We start from the raw sequence: 23,521 nt of genomic DNA, 5'->3' as shown, positions 1-23,521 counted from the left end.
TCCCAAGTTGTTATTATCCCATGCTGACTGACCTGGGAGATCCAATTCTTCAGCGTGCTTATTAGGAATCCCATGTACTTTCTGTAAGTATTGAGAATTAATTGATTTCTACATTAAGCTTTATTTCCTTCCAATACGCTCTGTAAACAGCTGACTACCTACGGTACTAGTTAATTGAAATTGGCAGTACATTCAGTAAATGTCTAATCTGATGGTTCCAAAAGGGGGGCCAGTGGGAAGGGAAGGGGATATATAAAAATCAACTGAGGAGTTTTTTCAAGTGATATGTGCCCTCGACCCAGAATACCTGAGATTTTGGCAAGACCTAAGTTTGTGGATGGAGTAGGGAATTCAGGTTGAGAATTACTGATCTAACCAGCATTCTGCATCTTTAAAGTGAGACAATGGGAGGTGCATTTCAAATACACTTTGCTGGGAAAAGCCACTCACAGTTTTGAGTCTAAGCTGAAAACAAATACTGCTATTTCTCTCACTACACGTGTCCGTAACACAACTCTTCTTTTATAACACCATAAACATCCTCTGCTACCACCCCAACCCTTACTCCTTGGGCAGCATCAGCTCAGGATATTACTAGTTAATCACTTCTTGCCTTCTATCCTTTGATCTACAGAATGACTTTTGGGTTTACAATGGGCATCCTCAGAGATTAATGGTGTCCAGAGTCTTTCTGAGAGTTGGTATGAGATATGGCTTAGATTTCGACTTTCCCACATATGGTATATGACCAAGGGAAATGGGTTTCTGTTACTAGCCTCATTGACTTTCATCCCTCAACCAAAATGATGGACATTGAATAGCTGTCCACTAACCAATGTACACCCAAAAGAGGAAGACTTAGATTCCAGTCAAAGAAATCAATGACCCTTCTTAGACAAAGGTTATGGCTCCTCAGTAATAAAGTAGCTTGGTTTCAAACAGATTGAATCTCCATACTTCCTAGGCAGACTAGATATCCTTATGCTCTTCTGGAAAGAATGCATTCTCACTTTCTACCCAAACAATGCTTGATCCTCTTTCTGCAGTTCTCCAGTCCAGAAAGCGTCCTCTTCAGGACCTGCTGCTGGTAGAAGTAGCTATGGTACACTGGCTGATCCAGGACCTCAAACATCCTTATCTTTTCAAAGACACTATAAATCTGGTAACAACATATCCACTGCAACAACTACGTAATGGCCTAATCAATATGAACCCAAAGGCAGAGCTTCTGTACAATCAGTTTTACTTTTTGCCTAAAAGACTGCCTCCATGATAATTCCACCAGAACTTAATTCACCTATTCAAATCCCTCTCTTTCTGTGTAATAGAACTGAATTGAGGTAACATGTCAAAAGAGATGGCCAGGCCCGGTGCTGTAGTGGTCAAGTTCACACGCTCCACTTCAGTGGCCTGGGGTTCGCAGGTTCAGATCCCGGGCACGGACCTATGCACCCCTTATCAAGCCATGCTGTGGCGGCGTTCCACAAATAAAGTAGAGGAAGCTGGGCACAGATGTCAGCCCAGGGCCAATCTTCCTCAGCATAAAGAGGAGGATTGGCAACAGATGTTAGCTCAGGGCTAATCTTCCTCACCAAAAAAAAAAAAACAAGAAGAAAGAGATGGCCAAAGAAATACCTCCAGTATAGTACATCTTAAAATGATAAATAGATAGATATGATAGGTGGAATATTTCCTTTTAAATGCAGAGTTGGTGGTTGAGATGGTGGGAAAATGAGAGCTAGTAAGAATATGTTAGCAACACTCCAGAGGGAAAAAAAGGAAGCTATGAAGCTGGCATTTACCTTGGGATAGCTACTGGTTCCTAGTAACCCTAGAGAGTAGTTTTATGATTTTATTTATTTATTTTTCCCCCCAAAGCCCCAGTAGATAGTTGTGTGTCATAGCTGCACATCCTTCTAGTTGCTGTATGTGGGACGCGGCCTCAGCATGGCTGGAGAAGCAGCGCGTCGGTGCGAGCCCGGGATCCGAACCCGGGTCGCCAGCAGTGGAGCGCGCTCACTTAACCACTAAGCCACGGGGCCGGACTAGAGAGTAGTTTTAATGGGCCAATCAAGTGCAAGGGACGAAAGAGATAAACCCTGGGGGCCAGGCAAGGTTAGAAGGTGGATCAGGCACACACCATCCCCCTCCTTCTCTGCTTAAAGTCAGCCCCCCAAAGGGTGATGCTCTTAATGGATGAACAGGGGGAAAAAAAAACACCACCCAGAGGCGGATGGTAGAGATATGTGCTTGTCTTGCTTTTGGCTTTGGGTAGAATAGAAAAAAAAAGAGAGAGAGAGAGAGAGAAAAGTTCCCTTTAGACATCATAACCCCAAATCTGTACTCAGGAGGGTCCGGGTCCAGAATTCACAGTACCTGTATGGCCAAAACACCTCATACCAGAAATTTAGCTTAAAATAGTTCTGGATTGGGGCCACCCCATGGCATAGTGGTTAAAGTTCCACACGTTCCACTTTGGCGGCCCAGGTTCGCGGGTTTGGATCCCAGGCACAGACATACACCACTTATCAGCCATGCTGTGGCGGCAACCAAAATACAAAATGGAGGAAGACTGGCACAGATGTTGGCTAAGGAGCTAATCTTCTTCAAGCAAAAAAAAGAGGAAAGATTGGCAATCGATGTTAGCTCAGGGCGAATCTTCCTCAGCAAGAAAAAAAAGAAAGAAAGAAAAAAATAGTTCTGGATTGGCAGCATTCCCAGGTGACTAGTGGGAGTAAGTGCAAATCTCCTCTGGAAGAATTCACTTTAAACCCAGGTCTCAAAGAACCTCCAAACAGAAAGTTCCAATGAACATGTGCTCACAAACAAATATCACAACACACACAAGGAAAAATATGAAAGACAGGTTAAGACACATGGAGGATATAACGGGAAGGACCAATGTGCATCTAAGGGAGTTCTAGAAGGAAATACTAAAGAGAATAAAAGACAGACAATATCTTATAGATAATGGCTGTGAATTTTCCACAATTAGTGAAATACACAAATCCTCAGATTCAGGCCACATTTAGTTAGCATCCTCACTCTGTCTACTAAATTTATTAGGCTAACACAAAACCTGCATTTGCCCACATGAGAATCCTGGATTGACCTCAATCAGGGTACCCAGTCATGTCATCCTCAAAAGGAGCAAAGGACAACAAGCACAGTTGCTTGAATAAGCCTTATGGTTTTTTCAGGATACTAGAACTGAGATTATGTAGAGTCGATGTAGACCTTTCCTTCAGAGTCTGACATGGTATCTGGTAGGTGAGCTCTGTTAATTCTAACTCCTAGCGTGGCCATTCTGCAACCTTCAAAAAGAAAAACAGAGATAAAAGTATGCATTTTGGTGCAATATACTGGGAAAAGCATGCATTTAAGGGCCAGCTTCACTTAAATTCAAATTCTAATCCTGCTACTGTGCTTCAGGTCCCTTTCTATAAAATAAAAACAAAAACACAGTGGGGGGGGTTTAAGAATTGAATGATTGAGATAATGTGTACAATGCTAGCCAGATCATAGGTACAGAATAAATGATTATTCTCGTTTTATCTCCTATCCCTCTTCTTAGGTCATGACTTTCAGACTTTTGCCCAAGACTGAGGCCAGATCAATGACTATAAGTATTTAAACAAGTTATCTACTCTTGACAAAATGGTCATTTAGGGTATAAAACGTTGTTAGAAAATGTGAAATACTAAAATTGTATCTACTATTTCTCAACTTCAAGATGTCTGGGTAAGCCGGGTCTAAGGATTGAATAGATATTGACCAACCAGAACAGCCAGCCAATGTGACTCAGGTGGACAGAGTAGTAAAGGTGGACAGGACGACTCAAGCAGGCAAAAAGATCTGGCACAGCAAGCTAGATTTTGAGTCCATAACTTAGCACTAGCCAGAGAACATGGAAAGACTGTAGTCAAGGCAGGCTGGAGAAGGCTGGTGTGCAAAAGTTTAGGCTTCAAAGATGAGGAACATAGGCTAAAGCCAGAAATGAAAAGCTGGGGATTTAGTTATTCAGGGGCTGGGCAATGAATACTGGGAGCCCCATGCCCAGATGATTTGTGTCACATGTGTCAGATTCCAGGCGCTGAGTACTGGAGCTACAAGTCAGGGATGCAAAGCCCAAACCAGAAGGATGAGGCCATACCATTGTTAACCCACTACATAGCACAATGCCTGGCACACAGTAAGCCCTTGATAAACATCTGTTGAATGCATGAAGGAATGAATGAACAAGCAACCACAGTGAAGCCAGATAATGATACTGGAAGGTTAGCAGTAAGATTAACATTGAAACTAAGCCCAAGTTCTAAAGGCAAGCGGGTTCACTCAACGGTAAAAAACCACAGAAACAGGGGCTTGGACAGTCCCTAACATTACATGGGTAACAGGATTGCTGAAGCTCTGCGGAATACTTTGCAAATGGGGTTGAATTTTGGGTGTAGTGTATGTATGAGTGTATGTGAAACAAGATGCTTCTTTCACATCTCAAATGCACGTTAGGTTATTTTTTTCTGAATTCACTGTTTTTCTCTCCTGTTACACCTTAACCTTCACTCCCAAGTTTATTCTCAAGTGCACTCAAAGACTTCAGAAAGCAAACAGCACCTCCTGATGTATTGCGCCTGTTTTACCATTCCCTTCCTAGACCCGTGGTTCTTAACTGGCAGAGGGAGGACAGGGATATTTACCCCCGTAGTAGTTTTTATTGCTTCATAACAAATTACCACAAAGTCAGTGGCTTTTAGAAATACCAATTCGTTAGCTCACAGTTCTATAAGTCAGAAGTCTGGGTATAGTGTGGCTAGGCTCTCTGCTCGGGGTCTAACAAGGCTGAAATAAAGGTGTCAGCCAGGCTGCTTTCTCATGAGCTTGGGGTCCTCTTCCCAGCTCATTCAGGTTGTGGGCAGAATTCAGATCCCTGCAGCCATAGGACTGAGGTCCGCATTTCCTCACTGACCAGCAGCGGGGGCCACTCTCAGCTCCTAGAGGCCACATTCCACACCTCATGGCCCCCATGGGCAGTTCACAGCATAGATATTTGCTTTCTTCCAGACCAGCCAGAGTGCATTTCTCTGGCTTCCTCTTCCCCACCAGCCAGAGAAAACTCTGCTTTTAAAGGGCTCATGTGATTAGGTCAGATCCACCTGTATAATCATCTCCCTATCTTAAAGTCAACTGATTTGGGACTGAATTACATCTGCAAAATTCCTTCACAGCAGCACCTAGATTAGCACTGAACTGAGTAACTGGGAGGAGGTGTGTGTACACCAGGAGCTAGGAAACCTTGGGGTTTATCCTAAAATTCTGCCTACCACAATCCCCAATGTAGAGATGTACCCATTTAGATAAAGAACATCATAAAAAATGAAAAAAAATAAGAGATATCAATCAACTACTTTTTTTGTTGTAATATTATTTCAGGCACTTCACTCATTAACATGGCTCATTTGCTACAAGCTAGTAAAACTAGAGCAAACTGTAGGGAGATAGGGGAAAAAATAAAATAAAATAAAAGTGTGATCTTGGGCATGTCATTAAACCTCTCAATGTCTCAGGTGATAATATGATCTTTCATACTATAAAGCACTTAAGAGTTCAGGCTCTGGATTCAGATTGACTTGGGCTCAAATCTTGACCACTAAATGCTAGCTGTGAAACTTTGGGCAAGTTACTTAACTCTTCTAAACCTCAGATTTCCCCACCTACAAAATGGGGACAGTAGTAGTATATTCCTCATATAGCATATGGATTAAGTGAAACAATATATGCAAAGTACTTAATACAGTGCCTAGCACTAATTTGATGATAGCAATTATTATTATTTTATTATCATTGAATGACATGAGATGTGAAACTATCTCAGAAAGTATAAAGAGCTATTCTAATATAACATATTATCATTAGATACACATAGAAAGCATATGATTAGACAGGGTACCCTATATATAACACGTTTAGTATGTACCTATATTATCACATATTTATTTAATGTACCACCTTAATTGTGCAGTTGAAATTCCCATTTTTGTCTCTGAACGCATTCAGTGTAAACACATCAGTGTATATTCCCAGATAAAAAAACATAAAGAGGACTGATAACCATCTTTAAGTAGATAAGAGGTTTTGTGAGGACTTAGTATCCAGAATTATAACCAGTGAATGGAAATTGCAGAAATGCAGATTTGGGCTAAACACAATGAAGAAATTTGTTAACCTTTATCAACAAATGGATTGGGTAGGGGCCAGCCCTATGGCCTAGTGGTTAAGTTCAGCATGCTAAGCTTTGGTGGCCTGGGTTGGGTTCTTGGGCACGGACCTACACCACTAGTCAGCAGCCATGCTGTGGCAGCAACCCACATACAAAATAGAGGAAGACTGGCACAGATGTTAGCTCAGGGCGAGTCTTCCTCAGCAAAAAAAAAAAAAGAGGATTGAGTAAATAGTAAGCTCCATGTCCCTGAGTGACGGCTTAGGGAATTTTGTAAAAGGAATTCGTGTATTAGATATGAGGCTTGGACTGGTGACCTTTAAAGTCCCTTCTAGGGCCAGCCCCGTGGCTTAGTGGTTAAGCGCGTGCACTCCGCTGCTGGCGGCCCAGGTTCGGATCCCGGGCGCACACCAACGCACCGCTTGTCTGGCCATGCTGAGGCCGCGTCCCACATACAGCAACTAGAAGGATGTGCAGCTATGACATACAACTATCTACTGGGGCTTTGGGGGAAAAATAAATAAATAAATAAAATTATAAAAAAACAAAACAAAACAAAAGTCCCTTCCAATTCTAAGAGTCCATAAAATTCTAGTTGTTGCTGTTGAGTGTGTGTGTGTGTGTGTGTGTATTAGCCTGGTAATTGATATTTTTATATAAATGTTTGCCATTAGATTAAGTTTCAGCAGTTAAAACTATATATAAATGCCATGGGAGAAAAACAAAAGATTTTCTCCAGTTTTTGACCTAGAGTGATTTTTTGAAGCATAAAGTTCATATGTCTTAGTTTCTCTCTGTTTAGATCAGACCATATATACTGCTTATTTTGAAAAACATAATTATATTTAGTCCATATTATTAGAAGTGAACCTCTAATATTATATTTTGGTTCTAGAAGCTTCACATCAGTCCATCATTTCACAGTTACTTTGGAAATTACCATTACCATTCTCTTTGAGCGTCAGGCCCGCAATCAGAAAATACGACTTTTTACTGGTAGGCTAATTACATTCCAAGATTTGCTTTGTGGGTATTTTTTCCAAGTTCAGCTTCTTAGTGGCACTTATTAAACTGTTCCAGAAGCTAAGTGTAATACCTGCAATAGGCCCAGGACTCACAGCCATACACTATATTGGGAATGAATTTCCGGTCTTAATTTTGTATGTAAGTCTACCTTGTATATGATACAAGTGTATGATACAAGTGTACTTGTATATGATTGGTTATATATCTTCTTTTACTATTTTCCCCTTGTTTACAAAGTAATACATATTCACTGTAGAAAATTCAATCACTATATAAAGATACAAATAAGGCACAAATCTCTTATAATTATTTTAATCAGTAACCAAAGACAAATCACCATCAATCATTTGTGAACATTCTTCCAGAATTCTCTATGCTTATATACACATATAGATACATAGATAAATGATTTTACAGAAATGGGATTATTCCACATGCAGTATTTTGTAACATCTGTTTTCATTTAACACATCATGAGCTCTTGTCATGTCAATGAATATCGAAACTGAACCCTTAATAACTTATGGTTAGCACATTGTTCCTGTCTGCTACTAACACTTTCTTAGAAAAAAATATCCACTGCATACTCTACGTGGTCCTAGTGAAGAAGATAAGCACAGTAGTCTTTCCCCACATGGTGTGTGGCAGGGAATCAGCTGACCCAGGCCTGACAAATTAGAATTCTCTATGCCTTTAGCTAGAGGGATTTCCTAAGACCAATCAACATCGTTCTTGAGATTTAATATATGAACACTGGGAGAGAGAAAGTCTCACTTCCTTTGGGATTGAGAATTATTAAGACATTATAAACTGAAATTGCTTGCAGCCATCTTTGTTGACTAGAAGAGGAAGCTATCTGCAAGAGGAAGATTGAAGCCAAAGCACAAAAAGCAGCAGAGATAAGTAAAGATGAGAGATGGACAGGAAGATAGAGTATTGATGTACCTGGGACCCTGGATCCAGCCATGCCTGAAGCTACTTCATCTGGACCACAGTTGGTGCTGCTATAAGGGGACATACGCTTTCCTAAAAATCAATGCACTATGCAAAATTGTTCAATAAAAACCACAGGGTTTATGGGGAAAACGGGGCTAGGAGTACAACACTCAAAAACTTTGTCAGTGACACATACACAAAAAGATATGAACCTAATAAAAATGGTAGCACAGTTTTACACATGTTAAATAGTTAAGAAATACATAAATACTACAATAAATATGGTGCTTTATTTTGAAAAAGACTTGAAGTCTGCTTATGGAAATAGGTATCAGAGAGGTTGCAGCTTGGGAGTTATTGTGAAGTGGTGGACGGAGGGTCAGCTGAAATCAGAGGAAAAGTAATACCAGAGGTAGATGGGTGTGGCTCAAAACACACACAAGGAAACGAGGTAGCTGGTAGATGTTTGGGGTATGTATGTGTGTATTCCTATGCGACTTGATTGAGCTGGGCGTAGTTTTCTGCTTTCACCTAATGTTTCTGGCTGATAAAATCACACATAAGCAAACGCAAAATTCACCTTATGCTCAAATTGTTCTCTTAATCACAAAGGAACAGACAAGTGTCATAGCAGTCTGTATTTGATTATGCAAACAAATAAACTCCCTTTTTTTGTTTAAGATAATTCCAGTTAGCTTTCTTCCAGAGTTCTGAACAGTAATACATGGCTACATAATATTCCATTACACATTTTAAATCCCAGGCTGGCTTTTCTGTCTCTCTTAACACATTTCTAGACTATCTTTGTCTACTTTCAGTTCTTGTGTGCTCAGAGATTAATAATTCATTTTAATATTAACATAAACCATTATTAAGAAGGTAAGGTGGACTTGAAAAAGATATAAAGATTTCAAAGACAAAGAGAAATGATTTTTTTGAATATTTACTATTATAACCTGTAACACAACTGACCTTTCAAACAGATAATTAAGGGTTGATGATTATAGAATTTTATCTTGGCTCGGAGAAATTTTGGCCAGTTTCAGAATGATTTTTTCATAGATTCTGATACTTCAAAATCCATAAAAACCCTCACAGAGATTGCAATATTAAATCTTTTCATGTCAATATTGTATCTTCAAATCACCTAACCTTGTAGATAAAAGTTTTTCCCTGAGTTATCACGTTAGCTCTTGTTTGTAACAAAAGCCTACATGCATTACACACGTTACAAATGATTACACTTGGGGTTGGAGCGAAATTGGCCCCAAGGATACTACCAGTTTGTATTATTCTTGCCAAGAGGAGAGAGCAAGCATCCCACAGACAAGTTGTTCCATACAGTGGCTGTGACCTCAAGCCTTTGGAATTTCTAAGGAGAGTTTATGCTACGCAGATAAGGAAGCATAAAAAGTTTCCTTAAACTTACCTTAGCCTTAGACCTGTGTAGTTTTTAAAATCATTGGGACTGAGCCAGGTGGGAAAAGGTTTTATCTTCATTTTCATCTATATGTATGATTTTGCTGCATTATACAATTCTGTTGTGAAACTGATTCAAGTAACCATTTAATTTGAGTATACTTTCAGTTCTGGGGTACCCTAGAAATAGCATCCCACGGACCAAGAGTCAGCAAAATTTTTCTGTAAAGAGCCTGATGGTAAATATTTTAGGCTTTGCAGACTGTAGAGTCTATGTCCCAACTACTCAACTCTGCCCTGAGAGCAGACATGTGCAATACATAAACGAATAAGCCTGGCTACGTTCCAATGAAACTTTATTTACGAAAACAGACGGCAGGACAGATTCATCCAACGTACCATAATTTGCTAACCCCTGCTTTGGACTAGTAGTTTTCAATTTTTTTTTTTTTAAATGGAACCTTGGTGTAGTCTCTGGAGACTCAGGGAAGGCCAAACAGGCAGGGACCTGAACTATTCCTGCTTCAACTAGAGCAGTTTTTATTTTTACGATATATGGACTTTTGCATGAAATTAGGTTTGATTAAAGGGTTCCATTTCTAATAAGGAGAAAAACTTCAAACTCACTGTCTTGGACTAAACCTAAAACCTGCTGCTTTAAAACTCAAGAACAGATGTTACAGGCAAAACAAACACATCTTTTGACATCTTTAAAAATGATAGGTGGTACCCACGTGTTTTGACATTCCCAGAAATTCACTTTCTCATACAATTGATAAAAGCATTTAAATAGACAACTTTAATAGCTCTAAAAATGTTTTCATCTTATCATTCCTATTCCATTTTGACTTTTTCTAAGTATAATGTTTAAGGTACCTTAAAAGGTCCAAGAGAGGTGGTATGGTATAGTGAAAAAAAGCATCCAACTAGGACTCCATATTTGTCTCCATTGCCAGATCGTGAGCTCCTTCCAGGAAGACAGGAACTAAGTTGTCGTCTTCATCTTTGAATTGTCCTCAGCACCTAGAACAGTACATTACACCAAACTTTAATTTTTAAGGCAAACATAAATTCATTATTAGATAACTAGGAAGAGAATAACTTCAGGTTGTTTGTTTACTTACATCTTTCCATAACATAAGGAAAAAAGCATATCTTTCCTAGTGAGCAACAAAATAACAGGTTAGTACTTTGAGATACATTTTTATGCCTAGAAAATTAATATGTTTAAAACACATAAAAGCTAATAATTACTAGATTGTGACAAAAGTCATATCCTCACAAAGATCCACAAATCTCTTGTCCGCAGTTCTGAAATCCAAAAAGCTCTGGAAACTAAGAATTTTGGTTTGTTTAGCAATCTATTTGAGAGTCAAATTGATCTAACTTAAACTTACTTGTCAGTAGTATCTGACCTGAACTGAATGAGGCTATTTACTGATATTTATTTACGCCGTATGAATAATCATACGGTTTGCTGCAAAAATAGTACCATATTTGATTATGCCGTGTTTTCCCTGAACTCCCTCGGGTGTTACAGAATATACAGTATATGGCATTTGGTTTTACACAAGTCCACCAGACAACACCAGATCTTTTCCTGGTTGCTTTACAAGGAGGAATCTAGAGCCCCATTCCAGCGTCTCTGAGGCCATGCCCCTGGTCCCAATCCTTCTTTTCCGCCGCCATTTCGAGCAATAGTTGAGGCTGCGCTAACAGCTCAGAGAGCCTGCCTGTCATGACGTCAGTGGGAAAAATAAATGTGCTTTGCGATCATATAGAAAATCAATGTTATCACTTTCATGCTCAATGACCCGTTATTTAAGAAAGAACATCTTGGTCTTTTAAAAAGTACCTTTGTATTTTCATCACTGGACTTCGGGCAGTCGAGGATCAGAATTAAGTTACTAGCTCTTAGCCTTGCAGCGGTGTCTGCTCAATATACATTTACCATCTGACTGACGCACATCTTGGCCAGCATGTACGGATTTTTCTCACATTAAGCGTGGGCAACAGATATTTGCAGAGAAAAAGTAACCGGAGGCCCTATGCTGGCTCAGCTCCAGCAGCATATCCATTATTACTTCATGGAACTGGCATACTCCCACGTATCTCTCACCGACCCCACCCTCTGGCCGGCAGGACCGTATTTAGGGATCTCAATTAGAGATCTTGTTATAAATAGGGCGGTTTACTCTTGTAACGCTAGAGGTGGTAGACCTGCCTACGCCCTAGGGTGGGATATTCCGGGCTTTGATAAGTGAGGACGACGTAAACGCAAAGCACAATGCCAACGTTTTTTCCGACAGCATTTTCTCGCAAGTAAAAAGCACACTCAAAATCACCCCTCTGAAAAAGCCTCTCTTTGGAAGCGCAGAGTTAGGCGGGTACGACGCTCTGCCGGACCCCACCAACATGAGCAGCCGCCCCTCGGAGCCCGGGCACCACGCCGCTCCTGCGCAGGTCCTAGACTCCTCCCTTCAGGAGGCTCATCCCCACGCTTCTCGGCTACTTCCGGCTCTCACCTAATGCCCTCAACGCGCTTGCGCCGTTTTGATAGGCTTCTCGAGTAGAAGAAATCGGAGCGCTGCCTCTCTGGGGCCGCCTCCGCCTCCTCTTCGCCCCGCCCACGCCCTACCGTCCGCTCCGGAAATCTCGCGAGGGTAGGTGCGCGTCCGTATTTTGCGGGCAACCAGCTCTCCCAGCTGCTGTAATTGCTGCTGCGGGAGAAATTGGAGCGGCTGTCGTCGGCGCGCCCGCCCTCCCCCACTGAGGAGAGCCACCGCCTCTTCTCTCGCTCTCCCTGTACACCTATCGCCGGGAGCGGCGGCAGCAACAGTCCTTGGACCCACGGCCGCCTCCTCAGGCGGCCGCTCTGCCGGTCATTCTCGCAGCCCGGCAGCCGACGGCGGCCCCCTGCCCCTAACGGCTCCTCACTCCAGATCATCTGCTCCCTCCTCATCCTCGCCCGGCACCCACCTCCCCCCGGTCTCGCTGGTGAGGAGGACGACGAGGAGGAGACCAGAGTCACCCTCTCTCCAGGCGACGCCAGCCCCCTCACCCGCGGGTGTGTCCTATAAATGGCGTCGGAAAGCGACACCGAGGAATTCTTTGATGCCCCTGAAGATGTGCACCTAGGGGGCGGCTACCCTGTAGGGTGAGTAACTGTAGCTATGGCCCAGAAGCCGGGCGTCCCGGTCCCCCGGCTACCCCCGTGCCTTCTCCCCACACCCCTCCCCGGTCCCGCTGTGTCCGCCGCCGCTGCTCCTCTCAGTCTCACTCGGGCACTTCAGAGGGAGTCGGGGGAGGGGGAGTCGCCCACCTCGGGCACATCCCCTCCTTTCCCTGGTGAACGGCCCCAGCGGCTCTCTCGGAGCCCCTTTCTCGTCTTGTCCAGCTTCTGCGAGGTGGGACAGCTTAGGTGCCTGAGAGCCGGCGATTTGTATTTGTGGGGTTCAGAGCTTACCTTTGAAACATCCGTTTTGGCCTTGGGGACCGTAGATTAAAGGAGCAGTAACAGGAGAAATTACATTTCGCATCTCTTTCTTTCTTTTGCCGCTGACTTACCTGTTCGTTTCAAAGGGAGCTGTAACTCTCCCTATTCGCCGTCCTCTTCGCTGCACAGAAAGAAGAGGAGCGGGAGAAAGGTTGCGTGTTTACTTGGGAAAGTCCTCTAGCTGATGTACCTCTAGATCAAAAGGGTTTTATTAAAATAGCACCTTACCGTGAGGCAAAGGAAATCGAAGACAAGGTCCTTTACCATTAGGAAGAACGCGGTCTTAAAAGGGTAGCCGGACATAAACGTACACAACCGACTACAGGGATACAAACAAGTGCTGAGTAATCTGGTGGTTGGAAGGAGAGCCACAGCTTTGTGCTCTTTATCTAATTCTGCAAGATGTTTTAGTGGTGATTAATCTGGGAGATTCTGAGTAGGAAGTCCAGTAGTTGGCGTGCTTCGCTTGACTGCGACTTCTGCTTACCCACTCCTCCACTTTTCAAAGTTGAAATAATGTTTAAAGCAATTTCACCAAACTCTTCTACAGACTTGTGTGGAACTAGAGGCAGTGAAATATATTTTCATGCTATAAGAACTAGAGAAGTGGTAAAATTTGTATGTTAATATAAGTCCCTAATATGGTTCCAGGAGTCAGCTGCCTTCAGTTTTCAAGCTTACCCGGTAGAAGAAATACCTTGTTTGATGTAAATAAAGTTACCTGTACTTTCTAGAAGTCGTTATAAAACCTAATATATATTATGTGTAATATATACCAAAAAAGTGGCAGCAACAAAATCGAAAGAAATGTACTTTGGTAGATGGCTGATGTGTGTGTGTTTCCACCAACCTTCATGTCACCATTATGGGATTTTGAGTGACGCTGGCCGATCTTGAGATGGCACTGAATCTCCTTCAAGTTCAGTATCTGACACAAGTTCATAGCTAGATGGTAGAGGATAGAAAATACATTTGGATTTCCAAATACTTTGGAGTCCCTTGAAATTAAATTTTGTTTTTGTGGTTTTCCCCTCAAAGTAATCAACTGTCAGTTTAGGTTGAATAAGGCCTAATCCTTTAGTACTTTTGTGTGTGTATGCGAAGGAGGGGAGGAAAATAGCAATGGATGTATATGATTTTAATCAATTTAGAACTATGTGAATATTGTTCCTTTTCAATGAATAAAGCAAATTTAATTTTTAAGGACAGTTATATCAGGACCTGTGTAAACTGCTTAGTCCATTACCTGGCACAGAGAAAGAACTCAAATGTTCATTCTCTTCTGACTTCTTTTCCTGCAAATTTAGCTTCACACAGTGCTTACTTTGGGAGGAAGTATGCAGAACTTGGAGCTATTTAACTTATCTAAACTGAATGAGTCATTTTGATAGAATTGATAGAGTCACTTCTTCTCTCACGGGACAATATAGCTTCTCAAGCACTTTGATCCTTTGATACTTGGTGAAAAGTAAAAATGTCTCTTGGGACCCAGCATTCTAATTTTAACTCTGACCTGCCCAAATATTGAGCATTTTGAGCTCTGTGGTTAAAACTGTTATGTCAGTCTGTGAATTTCATGGCTCTATCCTGTATTAGTGAGGGGATTTGGAAGAGAATTAGACTCATCTGGAGAACTGCATCTGAAAAGAACTAGCAGTACTGGGAGGACAGCAAAAGGTTGGCATCATTAACATTTTCTCTGTCCTTTGTGACAAGTTTTGTTATTTGCATAAGGTACTGTGAGGAGGCTTGGCTGGGTAACTAACAACCTAAAAATGCAATGAGAATTCTTGATTTGTGGAAACAGATGGTGCCACTAGATATCTGGTCATGAGAAATATCTTCTGTCCCTTGATATGAACTGGAGTAGTGGCATACCATACAAACTCTAAGATTAACAGACTGAGTTTGGGCACTTCAAGAAATGTTCCTTGCTATTGCATGTTCTAGAGTACACAGACCATTTCACCAAATTGTAGTAAGCTGAGTAGGCAGTTGCGAGTTATCTGGTGTGTTTTGTTAATTAGCAGAATCCACATACACAATCCCTTTCCTAAAATTGATTTCTTCTATTTCCACTCCACTGGTGTCTTCAGCTTTGTTATTCTACTCTTTGAAAGCAAATTTAATAAGTTAAAAATCAGCCCAGTTTTTTAATAGAAAGACTTTTGATTCCAATGCAGCCTACTTTTCCACAGTGGCAGATCATCTCCGCGTGCCCAGCTCTGCAATATACACCATATTTATAATGCTTTATTTTGATTGATATTTTAGGTCAGGTTTCCTTATTCTTATCTCTCTTTTTACATATGAGAGACCTTAGACTCAAAGAAGTTAATGAACTGGCCTAGGAGACACAGCTTGTAAGCTGCAGAGCTGGGATTTGAAACCAGTTCTTCAGACTCCTAGTCCAGTATTTTTTCCTAGTACATCATAGCTGCCCCAGACTGTGTGGGTGTGGGTGTGTGTGTGTAGAGGGTATTCCCCTCTAAGAGATTCTGGAGTAAAACGCTTTAGGACCAACTTGTTGAATTGAACTGATGCGTCTCTTTAAAACCAGCAGCCCAAACTTTTCAGTTCTCTTGGCTAGAAATTCCCACTTTCTAGGAATACGTATTTTGTTTGTCAGATAGGAATTTTATTAGATCATAGCATGTTACAGCTAGAAGGGACATCTAGTTAAACTCCTTCATATAAAATGTGAAAACCATAGCCTGGAGAGGGAAAATGACTTGTCCAAGGTGCCACGGCAAATTAATGTCAGAGTTAGGACTAGAATCCAGATCACTTTCACAGTCTGCTGTTCTTTTTGCTACCGTGCTGTCTTTTGATAAAGCAGGAAAGCAGGAGGAAGTGTGGTATAGTAGAAAAAAGCCTGGGCTATGAGTCATTTCATTTCCTCATCTTTAAATTGAGGAGATTACACTCTGAGAACCTTTCCAACTCTACAAGTCTGTCCTTGTGTTGAGATTTAATAGTGTGCTTTTACTGAAAAGCTTTTGTTCTTGGGAAATCTTTCCATGATCTTTTTTTTTTTTTTAGTTTAACAAACTTGATTGTATTGGGTACATGATTCAAGACCCATAGATTTGAAATTAGATATTTACTGGGTAAATTATATATGAGATGAATACTCCTACTGGTTTGTGTGGATTATACATACACATACTAAAGGCTGGCACTGAGAACATGTTATAAAAATAAACGTGACATTTTGAGCATTCTTTATTTTAAAATTTTTTGTGTGGCAACCAAAATATTTTTGAGGCCTTGGAAGGAAAGATAGAATGGTAACGTTTTTAGAGTAGGAAGGGACCGGAGATCGTAGCCCAGCCCTCCCATTTAACTGAAAGAGAAACCTAGGCTCAGAGAGGGGAAGTGACATATTGCTGATTAGTGGCAGACTCGGAACTAGAACCCAAGTCTCCTGATTCCTCGTTTATAGTGTGCTGCCTTGTCTGTGGAAGGAGGGAAAGTATTGCCTGGCATCCTGCTCTAGGTTTCTGGCACTTACCCTGTTAGTGGGGCTCCTAAGATGGTCTCCTCCTATCAGCTGTGATTCTGTTTCTTCATGGAATGCTCTCAGAGGCCCTTGACTGTTCTAGGATCCTAACTTTTGCCCACAAATTTTCTCCCAAGTCAGGATGAAAAACAGTGGCAGAATAGCTGATCTAAGAACAGTGGTTGTTACTCGTTTTATTTTATTTTTAGGAGTCTAGTTAGTGTCAACCACAGTCTATCGTTTTAGGTTGGAGTAATGGTGAAATCTTGATTTTTAAGTCATGAGAACAGAGATCAAATTGTCCCGAAGAATTGTTCAGTCTAAAAAACAAAAAATTGCATGGCTGCCTTTGTTGCAGCTCAGCTTATCATTTTATTTAGGCATCAGAAACATTTCTCTCTGAATTGAAAATTGATATATTTCAGTAAAAAAATTTCTTTTGCGATATGGGTTACTTTAGGAAAGATTTCTTAAAAATTGCTGTTCACAGGTTGGGATTTAATATAGATTATATTTAATCATGGATTGTATTTGATTGCTGTTGGCTTTGTTGATTGATAGAATATTTATAAATGCTGTTTTGTTACACCCATGTAACATCATATTGAAGTGGAGGAAAAACCTTCTACATATTAATTAGTAAATTCAAGTTCTATATTTAGTGGCTTCCAACTGTCAATTGGTGACTCATGGAAATAGGACAATCCTTAGCAGTATGGCAGTTTGGGGGCTCAATTTGAATCTGTAGAAACTCCTGTAAACTGAAAACTTCATTCTGTTCTTGTGATAACCTACTTCATAAAATAGGGCAGATAAAATTTGATCTTTAAAAATGTTAAAAACAGATAGTTTAGGATGTTGACAGTTCAGTGGTGGTCCTACAGAACAGAAAATAATTTCTAATTGTTGGTATTAGAGACTTATTGCGTAACCCTTACATTATACAACAATCCATGTGTTCTCTTCGGTTCGTTGTTTTAGCTTTGACAAAATCAGGGGAATTTGCCAGGCAAGCCCCTTAAAGAGGCTGTTTGTTTCCTCCTCAGATTCTGTCTGCAATTCTGGTAATTACTTCCTGGGGGTAGTGTAGGTGGAGGAAGGGAGTGGTGATGGGGGTGGTGGTGATGGAGATGGAAGTGGTGAAGGTAGCCCTAGCAGCCTGTGTAGAGACCAGGTTATAAGGCTGCTTCCTGGGGCATGGATAACTGAGATAAGTCACACCATTTAGTATTGTTTTAGATACACACCTACACAGTGTGAATTAAATAACCTTTTCTGGAAGAGATTAGTAGCCCATAAGAAATACCTCAAACAAAATTTAAAGTAATAAAAATTGTAGATACTTTATGATGTCCTACTGATATTTAACTTGAATTGATAATTAACCTACCTTTCTGTTTTCTACCCAGAGCTAAGCTAATTTCTGCAAATTTTCACAAGGTCTGTTCCCTCTAGCTGTCAGATATTATTCTGCTAACCAGCTAAACCTTTAATTGGGTGCTTTCCTTGTTCTTCAGGGCAGAACCCTATTTATTCTCTTGTTTCAAACTGAGCAGTCTTTGTGTTAGTCTGTCATCTTGTGATTCAAAATTGAGAAAAAAGCACATAAGACATAATGTGGGCCTCATACCTAATGGCAACCCCGATGTTTTTCCCCAGTCAGTATACAGATTTATCTTGGTTACTATAACAACCAGTCTATCAGTTATTCTTCCAGCTCTTTTGCCTTCTCTCAGATACTAGGATTACCATATAATCAGGTTCTGCTAAAGCTCTTCAGGTTTTAGCATTTTACTACCAGCTGCAGCTGTCTGGCAGTTTACAGTTTGGCATTCCATCAGGGTCAATTGGTTTTAAGTCCACAAAGGCTTTTTGTCTCCAAACATTTTAAACATACAAAATTTAACAAGAAGACATTTAGGCAACAATTTCCTCATACTAATTTTCTCAGTTCCATTGTTAGTCATTGTCTTGAAGATTGAATGCATTGCATCACTGGTGTTCAATGGCCATCTTTTTGTAGTATCAGCTAGAATAAATTTCAAGATTGACCATTTAGGAAATATATTTGCAGATGTGATTTTAGACTCTGTATCATCACAAACTAGCTCAAGTGACTTAAAAGCACCTTTGTTCATCAGCAACTACCAAATAAATAATCTGGCTTCTAACAAAAATAATTTTTGTAGGTTGTAAAAGGAATGTTTGGCCTATATATTAATTCATTCTAATTTGAGAAAACTGTTTAGAAATTTAATAGGAAAAGTTATCTTTCTTTTGCAGCCTTTGAATAAACAGGAAAAGAAAAGTAAAGATTGAATAGTTGTATGGGTCTTTATTATGTCTTTCTATTTACTTGACAAATACATTTTTGATCTCTTAAAAACCTCAGAATTCATATAACTAAAATAGTTTTAAATTATAAATGTTTACTTGCTAAAAATAAGGATATTGAAGAAATATTTAGGATATATAAACTGTAAACTGTTAGTTTATATATTAGTGTTTGAGTTACTGATTGTTTTTGGTGCTCATGCTTGTTAATATTGTATGGTGTAGTAATAACTGCTAAATATGCACAATTAATCTCTCAGGTTAACTGAATTGAAGGTAGTTAATCTGTTAATGATTTAGCCAATATTGATATCTATTTCCTTACTTAACAACGACATAAATAATATCTTTTTAAAAATCAAAGTGGAATTTTAGTCTTAAGATACTGTGTGTACTTTTCAAAAAGTGTTTATCTTTCTGAATTAGAAGATTATGTAGTAAGCTTATAAGTTTGTGAAATGATTAAATTAAATCTTCCTGGCTTGAATTTTTATTGAAATCATGATTTGAATGGTTTCATTTTAAGACTAGTATATCCTATTAAAAACTGTGGTTAAATTCTGATCATGCCCCAAGGTGAACTTTGTTTTAATTGCACAAAATAGACTTAAGAGCAGAAGAAGTTTACTTTCTCCACAGAAATCTTTAAAATTTTAAAGAAGAGAGGGGGGAAGGATAAAATATTTTTTAAAAAATGCAAAGAGTGAAGCATAAAATTTTTGGAAACTTCTGACAGAAAACTTTAACAATATTTTCCAGTAGGCAGCGTGTTAGAGCAAGCCGTACCTGCATAAAACCTACTTAACCACTACTAATTATAATAGACTATTCCAGTACAAACTCATCAAACCATGGGCATTCTTAGGAACCATGGGTCAAGCTTTCTAGAGAACCAGTGAATAGAATGTAGAGCTATATTCAAACCCACTTTCTCAGAAGCAGGCATCCTGGTTACTAAGTAGGCTCAAGAGAAGAGATTGGGAGTGTTCTTTCTGGCATTGCTCTTGAACTGGAAAGACTAGCCATGGATAAACTTAATGTCCATAGTCCTCTTTTATTTTTATTTTTATTTTTTTTAAATTTTATTTATTTTTTTTTTCCCCCAAAGCCCCAGTAGATAGTTGTATGTCATAACTGCACATCCTTCTAGTTGCTGTATGTGGGTCGCGGCCTCAGCATGGCTGGAGGAGTGGTGCGTCGGTGTGCGCCCGGGATCTGAACCTGGGCCGCCAGCAGCAGAGCGCACGCACTTAACCGCTAAGCCACGGGGCTGGCCCCATAGTCCTCTTTTAAATTTGTTCCTGAAAGTATTTAAATTTGGAGACCAAGGGAATCATCCTTCTGGTTATTAGCAGTACTATTAACAATTTGTGTGTTTTTTAAAAATCTCTATTTTAAAATAGGCTTATCTACCCATGTCAAACTGAAATGATAGGTGGTTTGAACGTTTTCCCCAGCCCCAATTTCATCCCATTCACCCCCATCTTTCTCCTTCCTAGCTTACCCAGTGTCATTAGTACAGAGATTCCCTGGCATAATAACTCATTGTCCCTTACAACTGAGAAGGGACAGTGATAGATGAAATATAATGGGTAGGTCTTTGGGAAGGAGTGAGCGAAAGATAGGTTAAATTGGGTGTAGTGGATGCATTGGTAAGTGGGATTGGTTATCATCACAGGTAGGGGTAGGTTATTGGGTTAGTGGAAGTTAGGTGAGCAGAATGAATAGGTAACTTGATAAAATTAGTACCTTTGTGAGTGAAAGTGAATGGGTTTGTCAGTATTTTGCAATTGGTATTTTATCTTTATTGGATTGGCTTTAGAGATTAAGGCTAATGACTGAGATCAGTCTTTTTTCATTTAAGTGAACTTTACTCTCCCTATTTTGTCCCAGATCATAGCTCTTGTCTGTTGACTTTTAACCTTTGCCTTATATCCCAGCATAGAGAGATGTCCACAGTTGATGTGTAGCAGCGACAAAAGGTTTAGTGAGTAGGCATGCTCTGTGGTCTTCTACTTCTCTTCACAGTTTCTTTTGAACTTCATGGTTCTTTCAGATCCCCCCCTCCCCTGTGCTCGAGCACACTCCAGTTCCTATAAGAGTGAAGAGGGAGGGAATGGAGGGGGCTGAGGAAGGACAGTGGTTTGGATTTATGGGACCTTTGTGACTTGGGGACATCCTGTACTCAATAAATATTAAATGTTCACAGTGAAGCTTTGGGAGATGTTGCTAGTTATCCTGCAGTCATATCAATTCCTTGTTACCAACTTTTTTTCCCAGAGATGAATGTATTCACAATAAGAAAGAAGTGTTATAGTCCTACATGTTGTTACATGTAAAGAATGATAATGCCATACTATCAGCTAATGTGTTGGGCATTAGTTTTCAAAGTACTTTTACTCACGTTATCTCTTCTGATTATCCTGCAGTTAGTTCTGTGAGATAGACGGACAATTTTGGGGAGATAGGACAATTATTATCCTAATTTTGCAAATAAGAAAACTCAGCTCAGGGTAGATAAAGGACAGCCAGCAAAGTGGAACTTCACTAATTTGTGGTAATTAGATGATGTTTTGAATGGAGGTATAAAACCTTAGATTCCTCCCTACTTTCCTTTTCTAAACTATAAACATTTCTGATGTTATATTTTAAATGTGAAGTATTAAAGTGATGAGGCTAACTCTCCTGCCATGTGGGTGTGTATAATTTACAGTTTAAAGCAATAAAAAGCAGTATTTTTTTATGCTCTTCTTTTTAAGCTCTGATGGAATTGATTGCGGTACGGTGGCTAGGTCACAAAATGACCTTGCTACTGAAAGAGCTGGAATCCCAGACACTGCTAACTGCATTTCAAAGGGTATGTTCTTTGTTCCTAAGGGAAAACCCCTCAAGATGTGAGCCACTACTGATTTGGGCTTCTGCGCCTCATCAAAAAGTTTTGATCCCAGATTTTTTTTTTTCCGTAATTGTTTTGTAGATTGTTGTCAGTTGTTTAGTTAGGCCACAGTTGTTGAGGGGATTTTTGTTTGGTATAACTCTGATTCATGTTTTTGGCTACAAGCCACTAATTAGAAACACAATGTTTCTTTTTTTTCTTGCCCCTCAGAGGTGTTTTCTAGCAGTCGCAATGAATGTGTGTGGTAGTTATTAATATTCTGTTCCTAATCAAACCTCTATTGGCTATCAAATTTATTTGATATCAAATATTAATGGGAAAAATACATTCCTAGTAGTTAAGTAATTAGAAAAATTACATTATCAGTAATTACTATTTAAGATGTAAATAAGATTGAATAGTTTTTTTTTATAATAAATAATAAACTTGGCTTACAGAATGTTTTATGTAGGTAAGCATTCTAGGTAATTTGAGATTTTTCTAGAATATTTATCGAGTCTTTAATACATATTTCATTAAAGAATGCAGAAGTAGGGCCAGCCCTGTGGCTTAGCGGTTAAGTGCGTGTGCTCCGCTGCTGGCAGCCCGGGTTCGGATCCCGGGCCTGCACCGACGCGCTACTTCTCCAGCCATGCTGAGGCCGCGTCCCACATACAGCAACTAGAAGGATGTGCAGCTATGACATACAACTGTCTACTGGGGCTTTGGGGGGGGGGAATAAATAAATAAAATCTTAAAAAAAAAAAAGAATGCAGAAGTAGAAATTCAAATACATAAAGCATAGAAATAGAATTTATAAAGTACTTAATATTAAATCTTACTGAAATATGTTCAGTTTTCTATTGTTCATGATATTGAGGGAGAACATGAATAATTAAAAGCTACCAGTTACACCAAAACCTCAGTTTAGTCATTAGTTTACAACTTCCATTCCCATCAAACCTTTTATCAGAGATAACAGTAAATTGTTTAAAAAAAATTTTAAAAACAAAATAAATGGTTTGGTTTGATTTTTGTTCTTCTGCTCATCTTTGGTGATGAGCAGTGAACTCAGAAGGAGAAAAGCAAAGAATCTCAACGTCTGAATAATCAGTTCACTGATAATAGAATTGATTTATTTAAATTTTTTGAAAAGGGAGATTGTGACAGGTTCATTAGAGCTCTAATTTTTATATAGGGTGACCTTAGAAGTTATTGGCATTTACTTTTTAAGATTCGTACAATATTGGATGTTTTAGATAACTTACAAAATCGTATTAGCACATTAACTTGATAAGGCTTCTGTAATATGGCCTGTAGCCCAGTATCTTGTTTACTTTTTAAAAAGTACGTTATAAAATGATTTAGCGTGATTGCATTAGTATTAACTTCTCCAGGCAGTCATAAATTTAGTTGTCTGTTTCTGTTGTGATTTTACTAGAAATTACTTTAAATCGTTAATACATGTGACTTTTATCTAGCCCCCTTTGACGGACTGGCACATTGTGATATAGCTGCCCTACTCTGGAGTTGTTATTTTAATGTGGGTATTTATTGAATGGTTGTAAACGTGCAGAGTAGAATGTTTTCAGTTTAGAACTCTTGAGTAGGTCCAGGGAACTGATCTATCTTTCTGTTATTTTGTCAATAAATAATCAAACTCTTCTTTCAGGAATCTGGCATAAAACTATATGAATTACATAAATCAGTTTTGAA

General features: G+C 39.6%; 1 protein-coding gene across 1 annotated transcript in view; it reads left to right on the top strand.

Moving 5' to 3' along the window:
* Nucleotides 1–12,291: 12,291 nt before the first annotated feature.
* WDR44 (WD repeat domain 44) overlaps nucleotides 12,292–23,521 on the top strand; it is a 73,306-nt gene continuing 62,076 nt past the window's right edge. Inside the window, exon 1 of the mRNA XM_087426632.1 lies at nucleotides 12,292–12,755. Coding sequence (XP_087282758.1) covers nucleotides 12,679–12,755 — 77 coding nt within the window. The 5' untranslated portion in view covers nucleotides 12,292–12,678. The remainder of the gene's footprint in view (nucleotides 12,756–23,521) is intronic.

This window comes from Ceratotherium simum, chromosome X (genome assembly GCF_057802395.1).
Source record: "Ceratotherium simum simum isolate JZ-2026a chromosome X, ASM5780239v1, whole genome shotgun sequence".
Lineage (NCBI taxonomy): Eukaryota > Metazoa > Chordata > Mammalia > Perissodactyla > Rhinocerotidae > Ceratotherium > Ceratotherium simum.
Note: the sequence above shows the minus strand (reverse complement) of the source record. Positions and strands in the feature narration are given on the sequence as shown.